General features: G+C 31.0%; 2 protein-coding genes across 2 annotated transcripts in view; one reads left to right on the top strand and one right to left on the bottom strand.

The window, feature by feature from the left end:
* Nucleotides 1-1,737: 1,737 nt before the first annotated feature.
* On the bottom strand, nt 1,738-4,386 carry LOC131848473 (small ribosomal subunit protein uS8A). Its single transcript, XM_059198350.1, has 3 exons — nt 4,320-4,386; nt 3,821-4,118; nt 1,738-1,857 (listed from the first exon to the last, which is right to left on the bottom strand). Exons 2-3 carry the CDS (start codon nt 4,114-4,116, stop codon nt 1,764-1,766), a joined length of 390 nt encoding a protein of 129 aa, XP_059054333.1. The 5' UTR covers nt 4,117-4,118; nt 4,320-4,386; the 3' UTR covers nt 1,738-1,763.
* A 2,036-nt stretch (nt 4,387-6,422) lies between these two features.
* Nucleotides 6,423-11,920, top strand: part of LOC131848542 (protein sidekick) — a 49,019-nt gene continuing 43,521 nt past the window's right edge. The window contains exon 1 of the mRNA XM_059198445.1: nt 6,423-6,560. Coding sequence (XP_059054428.1) covers nt 6,452-6,560 — 109 coding nt within the window. The 5' untranslated portion in view covers nt 6,423-6,451. The remainder of the gene's footprint in view (nt 6,561-11,920) is intronic.

Below are 11,920 nucleotides of genomic sequence, written 5' to 3'. Positions count from 1 at the left end.
TTTTAAACTAGCTGTACCCGCCACTTCGTCCGCGTGGAATTTAGCTTTATTTTCCTAAAATAAAAGTAGCCTAAGTTACTCCTTCTTACATCAGCTACCTGCCAGAAAAAGTCCCGTCCAAATAAGACCAGCCATTTCAGAGATTAGCCGGAACAAACAGACAGAAATTGTAAAGAATGTTATTTTGGTATATGTACCGTATTTATATTCTCATGCATGTAGTAAAAATTTCAATATTACAAACAGACACTCCAATTTTATTTATATGTATAGATGAAATAAGAAATATTTTTAAGTTTTTCGTAAATATCACAAATTTCTACTTTCAATATTTCAATACTTGGATATTTTAGATATTCAAACACGTCACAAATTTAAGGACCTCTCCCACCTCTTGTGACAAAATGTCACAGGTTATTGTCCCCCTCTCATTTAACGTGTGACGTAATTTGTAATGGCTCCTAAAATACCTAAACAATTAAAATTTAACCTACAACAGAACACAGGACGTGTTTTCATAAATTTTGCAATTCAAATTAGTAATTACAAGAGAAATGTACAATTTATATGCCTTGGCACCACACTTTACTGCGTATCAGCTGAGCTCGCGTGCAATTGTACAGAGTACCGGTTCCAAAGAGCTCCAACATAAAACTTTATATAAAACATTCAAACATTTAATTTGATAGTATCAGTAGCGTCGACACTATAACGCATGGACAAAGGTGCAGTTTATTTTACCATTTTGGTTCAGAGCTCTAAAAGGAATAAGTACAAAAAGAATTACATGTACTTAATTTGCCTTATTTAATTTCCTTTTCTTAAGGATCATCAAACCCTTTTAAACTATCCAGAATGGTGACGCCATGGCTTTAATATCCCAGTATGTGTATTCATTAAAGTTAACACATAGAAAACACCGTTTTCCATTTTGTCAACTTTTGACAAGTTTTGAAATAATTGTAGAATATTTACAATTATTTCAGAACTTGTCAAATAAGCTTATTTAAAGTTTGTTTATTAGATTAATTCACAATCTGACCGATAGGCGAAATATATATTAATACTAGCTGACCCTGCAAACGTGTTTTGCAGGGTCAGCTAGTATTAATGTATATTTCGCCTGCCATATAAATTAAGTAATTAAAAATAGGGGTTGGTGATAGAAGGGTGACAATTTGGTTTTCTATGTATTTTTTTATGCCACTTAAAAATGTTTAATGAAAATTTGGTCCAAAAATTTAAAAATAATGTTAGGGGTGGACAACCCTTATCACTTGTGGGGAAAGGGATTATTAGTAATGGGAACTAGTAACTCCCATTGCTAACAATGTACCATGTTAGGTTGCCCTCCACGCAGTTCTCCCTGGAAACCATAGTGATGAATTCTTGGGGAATTTGTCACGTGGGCTAACTGACCTGATCTCATGCTCTTCTAGTCATCCTCCACTGGTACCCCGCCAGCGTAAACCGTTGGCGCAGGCGGGTGCACCATTAATATTACCATAATGGGTTCCTTATTTGCCTTGTGGTATTACAAGTTGGCCACATAAGAAAAATTAAGTAAACGAGTATTGCAGTTTAAACAATAAACACAGTATAGGTGATGACAATTATTTCACATCTACCAGGATAATTTTTTTTTGGAAATATAACTTGAAGATGGGCATTTATTAATTATTTTTAAATTGTAAAAATACACTTCTTTTACTTGTAGAATTAAATAAAACAAGAAAATACATTTTTAAATGTATTACATAAACTTAGAAAAAGAAACCTAGGATTTTCCCTCCAAGATGTTTCCTTCTTGCTTCTTCATGGTCCATGATACCACCGCTGGTGGTAAGTACAAGGTAACTGCAAAAATAGAAAATATCTTTTGTAATTTTTAATGCATCATAGAGTATGTAATTATACAAACATTATTTTTACATGTATACTAACAATAACATAAAATAGATTACTTCAACTGTTCTAATCAGTAATGTTAATAAAACTGTTTAAATTAGCACCCACAATGTTAACTACATACAGTGACATCCTTGGATACCATTTTATTTTATTTTGCACAACATATCAAATGACGACCAACAAGAACTATTGGCGATCCGCGGTAGTTGTGCGTAACATTGACATGCATAATCTTTTTTTTAAGGATGATAATGGGAAGCTGGTCTCACCACTAAAAACCTTTCCCCCTAATATGTATAATGTCATTATGGTCAACAATCACTTCCGTACAAATCTGGGGAGGGCATTAAAAAGTAGTTATGGTTAATGAACAACCCCTTACATTTTTTTAATACATGTTAATGGAATGTTACAATCATCATCAAATCTATTAAACATTATTGACATTAGTTACAAAAATATACCATTTAGATTTCTAACTTAGTTAACTAATTTAGTGTGTGATAAGGGGAACGTCCATAAATTATGTGGATGTTTAAGGGGGGTAGGGGATCAAGTCAAATCTCATCTAATCTTATGTTGCAGAGGGAGGTCTCTGCAATAATCACTGAATTTTTTTTCTGACTGAAACAAAAAAAAATACTATTTTGGTCCATTTAATCCAGATTCTACATGCTTATTATTATTACACTTAAACTCTCAGCATTATTACTAGTCTTAACTAGTCATAAATAAAAGCATGAAGCAAATGTTTTTCTTTTTACAAAGAAACCCACAATAAATTGATTGACCCAGAAGAAATTGAAAAATCTCACATGAGATTGGGAGATGGGGGAGGGGGTTGGATAAAATCTCACAACATCTCACCATTACAGATAATTAAAAAACACCTCACATGATTTATGGACATGATTTCTAAGAGTAAACAATAAATCTACAGAGGCATAACAACATAGTCCTCCTGAATGGCAATGCATGAGGCTTACCATAAACATTACATGTTCATGCCTGTGGCAATCTTTGTATATATAAGAATACATTGCCACATACCATCAGGTGGTATCTACTAATGAATGTTTGTTTTATGAAAAGGGTAACTAAACAACTTTCGTAAATATCATGAAATTTGTAAAAAGTTTCTATTGGTTTTTCTTAAAAATATAAATAGTCTTTCTTCAAATAAACTCAAACTTAAAACAGCAGTATCTTTTTTATTCTTACTACTCATTCTGAATTAAAAATTTGAACAAGAATTGAAGTTTTGAATTGAGTTAAGAGATATGTCTTTAATAGGATTATACAACAACACATTCAAAAGTATATAACATTTTACTTCTTTCGTACTCACTACAAAAATTATTTAAAAACTCAAAAGTTAGTTTGTCATAAATTAAACTGGCAACTGAACTGTATAGGTTTTAAAAAATATATAAAATTAATATATATATAGAAGTTGTTATAATTTTTCTATGAAAAAAGGTTTTTTAAGTTTAAGTCCCAAACTGAACAAAAAGCTACTATGAATACACTGAATACTACTTTTATCTAAATAATAAAATAATATACATAAAAACCAGACATACAAAAGAGGAACAATCATGTACATGTACCTACATAAATATTTTATTTGCACTGATAAAATTGACAATCAACAAATGCAGTGGATTACACTGACACATCACCAAGAGTCTTATATTAACAAAGTACTAAATAATTAAAGATAATTTATCAACATAGTAGAATTATACTACACTATGTAGACCAATTATGTGGTAATGTTCTCCTCACTGAATTCATATACATTAGAAAGTTTTTTGAGGTGTAATAACAAAGTACTACTGGATTCTATACTGGTACACCTGTAAATTAATAATACTAAATAATTCAAGTACCTGGACAAGTAACTTACCCAAACTGTCGGGATGGTAAGAGGTTAGTCCACCTCTCAATGTCGTTGATCGGTACATCAAAACGAGGAGAAATTACGCCACATTTGTTTAATCTGCCCGTGAGATTTACTACTATTTTGCCGGCTCTGTGGTCATCTACAATCTCGAACTCGCCGATGTACCCGTGCTTCATCATCACAGTCAAAAACTTGACAATAACTTTTGAGCAGGGCCGGATAAGGACTTGCCTTTTACCGCGCTTCTCTGCATTGTGGATTGATTTTAAAGCATCACTTAATACATTCATACGCACCATGGCTGGAATATAACCATAAATTGTACATTAAATTACAGGAACAAATATGAAACTACTACCGAACTGTCAAAACAATATTTATAGAAGGCTATATTATTAATGGTCTTTTAAACGAAAATATTATATTATATACATGAAACACAAAATAATTATTGAAAAAATATGATTATAACACATTTTAACGAATTACAATTAAAGATTACCTAGGATTAAAAACCCGCCTGTACATGCGAAAATGACAAGACGGTGGAAAAGAAAAAGATAGGAACATTTTACAGTGTTGCCAATATTATAACTTTAAAATAATCGACTGTACTAAAGAATTAGAAAAAACATTTATAAAGGGCGCCACTGAATTACAATGCACATAATATTAATCAAAAAATTAATTAAAAATCATTATAAATCTTTACTATATCTCGTACATTTTAAGAATGACGTAGAAAGTTTAATTAGATATGCTATACTGCACAACTATTATACACAAATTATGAGTTACACACATAACTCAGAATGTACTGGTATGAGACCATAAAAATTAGAATGCTCATAAAAGAATTGAGATCCCATTTGTCTAATAGTGTGTATTGATTGCTATGTGTATAATCACGCAATATCATCACTTTTGTTGTTGTTCCATATTTGACATTACAGCTACTATTTAATTCTCTGAATAATAAATGCTGTACATTTAATATTCAGAGAATTATTTTTTATTTTCTTCCAATTAAACTTCCAATTGCCTGAATTTCTATTAAAAATAAAATAGACATTCCCTTAATTGTTTTTGTAAACCTACGACTTTGAAAAGTATAACTTTTTTATTGTAAATCACTGCAATAAAAAAATAAATATTATAAATAAATTGTGAATGAAACCACAATAGCAAAAACCAAACAAACGCTTAGATATTTATAATAGAGAAATCAAACTATACACTACACACGCTTGCTGGGAACTTCATGCAGGTGTAAATTTGTAGGTTGTCATTTATTGTTGGTTTAATCAATCGACAGCAGTAAATAAACATCTGTAGTAAAATTGTAGGTAAAGGGTTAATTTTTATGTTATTAAACAAAAGTTTAATAACATAGTCTGTGAAATTTTCATCTTAAATTTCCTAGCCGTTTTTAAGTGAAATCATAACTCACAACCAGATAAATAACCAAACAGACAGTCCTGATCACAATTTTACGAATTTTATAATAAGTAAATATTTTCATTATAAGCCCACCATCGGAACGAACGAAGGCCGTTCGTAATAAAAAATCGTTAAAAAGTAAGCTTTTACCATATTTATGCCTTTTATAAAAAGCATAATCTGTTTTTTATAGAATGCACACTTTTTTATGTTTTTCCTAAGAACATCTCTATAAAATACTGATGGATTGACACTTCACAGATCTTGCAATAGTAATTAAACCCAAAATAGCCATAGCTATAAAATATAGCCATCTCCGTTTCTCATCATACGTAACACGTTTGCGCGACCGAGTAGTATATTCCGAAGTCATACTTATGTTATATTTTTTTAGCTGAATCTGTCCATAATGTTACCACATAAGTACGGAATCACCCAGATGTAGGTGTTATTAAAAATAGGGGAACTTCGGGATATTGAATATGGGGTCAATGAAAGAGAAAAACATGTTTTTGGAAAACATTAAATAAACGAAAATACACAGCTATGATACAAACAAATTTAATATATTGATAAATAACAACGTACTATGAGATACACAAATAGTTATAATATAGACTGTTCACTTTACGGGTATTTTTCATAAATTTTAGGGAATCTGAAGCGTTATTTGGAGTAAAAGAAAGATATATCTGGCAACTATACGGCTTAAAAAAAAATCATCAATAATTTCTCTGATCTGCGTTCAACTGTGTTGTTTTCGGACTCGTTCGGCTCGTTGAACGACCGTATGATACTGTCCCGATCTTGTTCGCGTCCTTCAAAGATTGTGAAATAAGTTTCTTACAAACTTTCAAAGTTAAAAAATTCAGTAAAGGATATTGTATACTCAATACTTGTATGTTTAAAACTAATCGGTTTTTTTTTAATCCTTGTAATTAGTAGTGAATATATATTTTCTGTGTTTAACATTTGAAATGACACAATACATTGAGTGAACTTGTGAATGCTACCTTGTTCAGTTTAATTTCGTTGAACCAAAGATAACTCCTACAAGTGGTAATTGAATGTTGTGGTGTTTTAAATCCTAGCAACCGAATAGCAATGTATTAGTATATTTGGAACTATCTTTTATATGATAGTTTCTCTAATAAAAATGTAGACATTGCCGTAGAAGCGTTAAAATTACGTGTCATGGAAGAGTTGGAGCGGCTGGTCAAAATGTTTCAATACAAAGTGTTTGGAACTTTCTTGCTGTTTATTGCTTGTGTAGTTCAGAATACATCATCCGTGGATAACACAGGTTAGTTATTTTGTCTTTAATAGTTTTATTATCATGGTGCAATTTATTTTAATTAACTTTAATATTTTCTGTAATATAAAAAAATACCGACTAAGTAATGCTGCGTGCATTACTTGTTCGGTTTTTTTATATGTCGCGTTGCGGTCACATTTAAAGAGAGTATGTGACAATGTATCCAATTAGCGGAGTTTATACGTAATAATATATCCTGTATGTAAATGACGAACCCCTCATATTTCTGATATTCATCAGTTAAAAAAATATCATAGGCAAAGGAAATAACTTGAAAATAATTTATCATAAAATTATAAATAAATTATTTAAATTTCCTACCTTTTTATACAATTTTGTCTGTGATCACACAGTTTTGTGAGGTTTACAGTCAAAATTATTACTTGATGACTTTTCAAAATTCCTCCATCCTACAAAACCTATATCTAAAGATTTAATTATTTTTAAAACTAGATTAAAAATATAATCAGAATCAATATTACTTCCTTTAAAGAGTAAGTGAAGGATAAACCTGGCCACTTACTCCTAAATTTGATGAGAAATATTGTAATTGTTATCGAAAACTTTTATATGACCAGAGACATGAAGAGGGAGTAATCTATTTAATGTTGATGCACAAAAATAAAATTTACATATGCCAGACGTAACACCAAGCGGCTTTAAGTCAACCATGAGTGATGCAGAGAAAGATTGTTGATATTTCTTCCATCACCAACATACCAAAATACTACTTGTTTGTCCTCAAGCATAAATAATAATAAAAATACCTGTATTGTTTTTATAAAGTAAATATTTGTGTAATTGGAATGCTGACAGCCCACCTTTTGATTACTGGTAACCATCACTTATATAGTTCTTATGAATGATAATGGAATGGTGCACCCTCTCACCCTGGTTTCCAGGAGGAACCATGTGGAGGTCAACCTGGCATGGTACATTGCAATCAGTGGGGATATTAGTCCATATTACTAACAATACTCTTCCCCCCAAATCACTTACATAGTTTCAGTATACGAAAATATGGGCAAATGTGGAATACACTCCAAATCTTGACTCTAACTTAAAGAACACTGATGGTTAGCTAGGTATTGTTCTTTTTTTATATCTACGATAATGGAATGGCGCCCGGAACCCGCCTGCGCTAGTTAGGTAGAGTTGCTAACCTTAAAATATTTAGGCTTGTATAAAGAAGTCGTCGTCGTAGTTGTAGGCCCAAATTGTACAAACTAGATGTTCTCTCTCGTACGCGAAAATAAATGTACTGGTACCGAAAACTAATAATCTCGCATCTGTGCGAGGATACTTAAAGATAGGCATTCCTATCGCTAGAACTTCATACTACAGCTCAAACTATCGTAATTTAGATCCGAACTAAATAGAAGATATTCACGGAATAAAAAGTTAAAACTGATTATTAATCATGTTTTTTTTTAAATCAAACCGTTTAATGATTGATTCAGATTATGGGATCGTGTTATAAATCTTAGAAAAAAGCTACCTAAATTATGACACCATAAATCTTAGAAAATAGCTACCTAAATTATGACACCGGATATGTTCTGGTGTAGTGATGTTCAGTTTTCTTGAATAATTGACGAACATAACTGCCTTCGTATGCACAAGCAAATTATGAGTTCTGACGTTAATTCATCATTGAATATTTTAGCACCACTCTAAGTTAGCAAAGTTCGTTAAAGTCCTTGATTGAGTTGTTTTCCAGGCATAGAGCTCTGTATAGAATAGACATTGTAAACTCCTACACATTTTACAGAGTGGTCCAGTTTTTTCAGTTTTCTTTTTTATCATACAACATATCTTGAAGTGTATAAAAAAGATAAGAGTACTTAAGTTAATTAAAACATGAAACTTCATTCAGTTGAAATTTTTAAATTTCTGCAAAATATCCTTGAAATATAATAATTACTAAGCTTTATGTTTTTGGAAATATAAGTATACATATAATGAATAATGCAAAAAAATACCACCTCCCCTCATCAACAAGTTTCAGAAGTGAACAATCGGTAATAACTACGTAGAGAGAAATGGTCTGTTTATCACCGTGGTTATTAGTGGACCGCCGTCTTTAAATTTACGCATTTTTTAAAAAATAAAGCTTTTTGTATGAATTAATAGTTTAACTGAATAGAAACTTCAAACTTATTCATTGAAAAACTCTTTTATGTATTTTATCTAACTTTAAGTATTAAATGATTAATAAAAGTGACGTTTTTTCAGTTCCCGGACACTGCACTCATTTTTAACTGCATTTTTAAAAAGATTTCTTTAGCTATATGTTAAGGTCGAAAATAAAAAATGTGTATGTACTTTATGACACACAAAACAAGCAAGTGCACTATAACACAACTACTTCGTTATATGATTTGATTTGTAAAACAGTACATTTAAGTTAAAACCAGCGACTTATTCCAATAACATACTTGTTCTCTCTATCAACAAAATATAGATAAATTTTATAAAAAAATAAAACCAATAACATTAAGTATATCATTAGAATGCATCCGGACAAAATTATTAATTTTCTATAGAAAAATCAATGGCCGACAACTGATACTTGCGTTCTGGTGATAAATAATTAAAATGATGAAACCGTTAATATTTATCTTTTTCCGTTACCGTTAATATATATTCTTTTATTTTAAACCTTACGTGTAGCTAAATAATTCTTTTTTAGTTGAGTTTTATATGATAGCACAACCGGTCGTAAACTGACCATTTGACCCTACTTGAATTAGAACAAAATTGTATGTAATTGATACGAGTTAAAAAAACAAGCAAACACACATTACCAAATCTGAACGTTTAGTAATAATGTCGTGTAGACAAAACTATTTTAAAAAGTATAATAATTAATGATAGTCCTTTTTTATTGGTTATCTATATAAGCAATATCATATATGTACATCATCATACAAGGACCGTGTTCTACTTATACTCTACTAGAGGGGCGTATTGAACTCTATAGTATGTAGTACTCTATTTATAGGCGTTAGTTGTATTATTACATTGTCAACCATGATAATAGGGAAACAACATTAATGTCCGACACCAAAGTATGACACAAATGAGTGAAAGATCCAATCACTTGATAATATAAAAACAAACTTCCCCACACATAAAAACGTTAGAATTCCAATTTAAATTGCGTTTATAATAATTGTACGTTACTTGTTCATTATAGCCAGAATAAAGTAATATTTAACCCTTCTCTTAAGAAAGCCGGTGGGTGCTGTGAGCGGTAAACATCTCATAAAGGCTCACCGGCTTGCGCCACAGAAACAGTAACAGGAGCTTCTTTCAATAGCGGTTATTAATACTGAAACAGCTTCCGAGCTGTACCGTTAGTACTGCTATGTTATGTTCTATCTAGTCTGTTTCTGAATAGTAACAAACTACAACAATTTAAAAATGTCGTAAATAAATGTTTAGTCACTGAACAGACGAACAATACTTTTTAGGACGAGCGAGTCAACAAGTATTTTTTACTGAAAGAAATTGAATTTTTAATTTTGTTTCCGTATATCATCGTCAGTAGGGTACCCTTAGAATTGACATGTTTAGATTATTTTTATAACCAAATTTATTTGCCGTTTTCTTCGTATCCTATAAAATATTATCAATATAAAATCAATTTATGGTTGAATGAAACATCTTTACTATAACGAAACACTTCAAATGCTCACATTTCGCTAAGCAAATTTAAATATTTATATATATAAATATATTTTATTAAACGTAACAAGCGGCGAATTTACCGCCGCGTATCAGATGAACTTGGTTTGTAAACTTTGTTTACGTCACCAGGAAAGTTAGTCAGAAATATAAATTGAACAAAGCTTATTAGACAAAGCAGATTAGAACCCATGACCTTTGTGGTCTAGAAGTGGGATTCGAAAACCATGACAGTACCAATGCTCGCACGCTCTGGAAGGATACCGTAAATAATCTATTATAATAATAAATATAACTTTTATAGCTACTATTACTAAAATGAACAACTGATATAACACTAGTTTTAAGATAGTATTGACCGACCCCAGTGTGACACTTTCGTTTTATACATCCGTGACTCTTACCAATATGTGAAGCAATGATTATTATGATTACTTAATAGTTCATAGATAAATAATAATTCAACTACAATATTATGAGTATTTCCCGAAGTTTCATCAAGATAATTGTTCTTCCCTTATTCGTACAACCTAACAATGTAATGTGCAATTGTGGGTTCGTGAAATATTTTTTCGTAGTGCATATGACTGCCATAATTCCAATTTAATCTAGCATCTTACATGGCTCAAATACGCATTGGCAATAACAACAAAATTGAATATATGGTATATCTGTAATATATAATTGATTTCTGAGCGTGTATTGTATATTTGAACGAATATTTCCACTTTGCAATTCAGTGTGTGTGTGTTTACATCATTAAAGCCTTCAAAGTTCAAATATATATATGGATAGGTATGACTAACACAAGGCTTCATACTCGTATCATCATCAGCCCAGTGCAGTCGACTGCTGAACTTAAGCCTCTCCCAAGGCACGCCACTAAGCACTATCTTCAGCTTTTCTCGTCCAGCAAACGTCCAAACGCAACCCAACGTATGTCGTCGCTACACCTAACCACGTATACTCGTATACTCTACATAAAAAATAACACAAACATATTTATTTTTCCAATAGGTTAGGATGTTATTAAATTGTGTTTTGTAGGTGTCGTAAGATAGTTTACGTGACAGGTCTTGGAAGGCGAAATGACATGTTGGGATGACAGTGGCTATATCAACCCTTCTTAATTATTCAAGTGACCCAACCAATTCGTGATTGTGTGGCTACCGACGATACACGTGCTCCGCTTAACAAACGAGGCGATCGGTGAATTAAGTTTAGTTTACGAATTATATTGGACATAACATTATCATCTGATCTATTCCTTTCAATGGTTATAAATCTTATGTCAGACCAAAAATATTGCTAATTTCTTTATTATTATCCATGGTCGTTTTGAATTTTTTTTACTAACTTATGATTAGTTTACTGGTAAGGTAGTGATAAAAAAGAGAAATATGATTAGGTATATATAAATATTAATTCATATAATCATATTTCTCTCTTTTAACTCTATTTACTCATAGTTAGGGACACCATAAATCTCTTACCGGGTAAAGAATACAGTATATAGAAACACTGAAAACAATTTAAATATTAAATAATATTTGATTATTAAGTTACCTACGTAATGATAATATTAAATCTCAACGATTAACTTAAATAAAATCATCTGTATATAAATTTTCTTATTAAAATTAACATCGCATATGTCA

The sequence above is a fragment of the Achroia grisella genome, unplaced genomic scaffold (genome assembly GCF_030625045.1).
Source record: "Achroia grisella isolate CSIRO2021 unplaced genomic scaffold, CSIRO_AGI_Agris_v1 utg558, whole genome shotgun sequence".
Taxonomy (NCBI): Eukaryota; Metazoa; Arthropoda; class Insecta; order Lepidoptera; family Pyralidae; genus Achroia; species Achroia grisella.
This window is presented reverse-complemented; position numbering and strand designations above follow the sequence as displayed.

What these genes read in the sequence shown, in the direction of transcription:
- LOC131848473 (XM_059198350.1), bottom strand. Translation starts at nt 4,116, where the DNA reads ATGGTGCGTATGAATGTATTAAGTGATGCTTTAAAATCAATCCACAAT. An exon ending in TTACCATCCCGACAGTTTGG is followed by an intron (nt 1,858 to 3,820) that starts GTAAGTTACTTG and finishes CTATTTTTGCAG; the next exon opens with TTACCTTGTACTTACCACCA.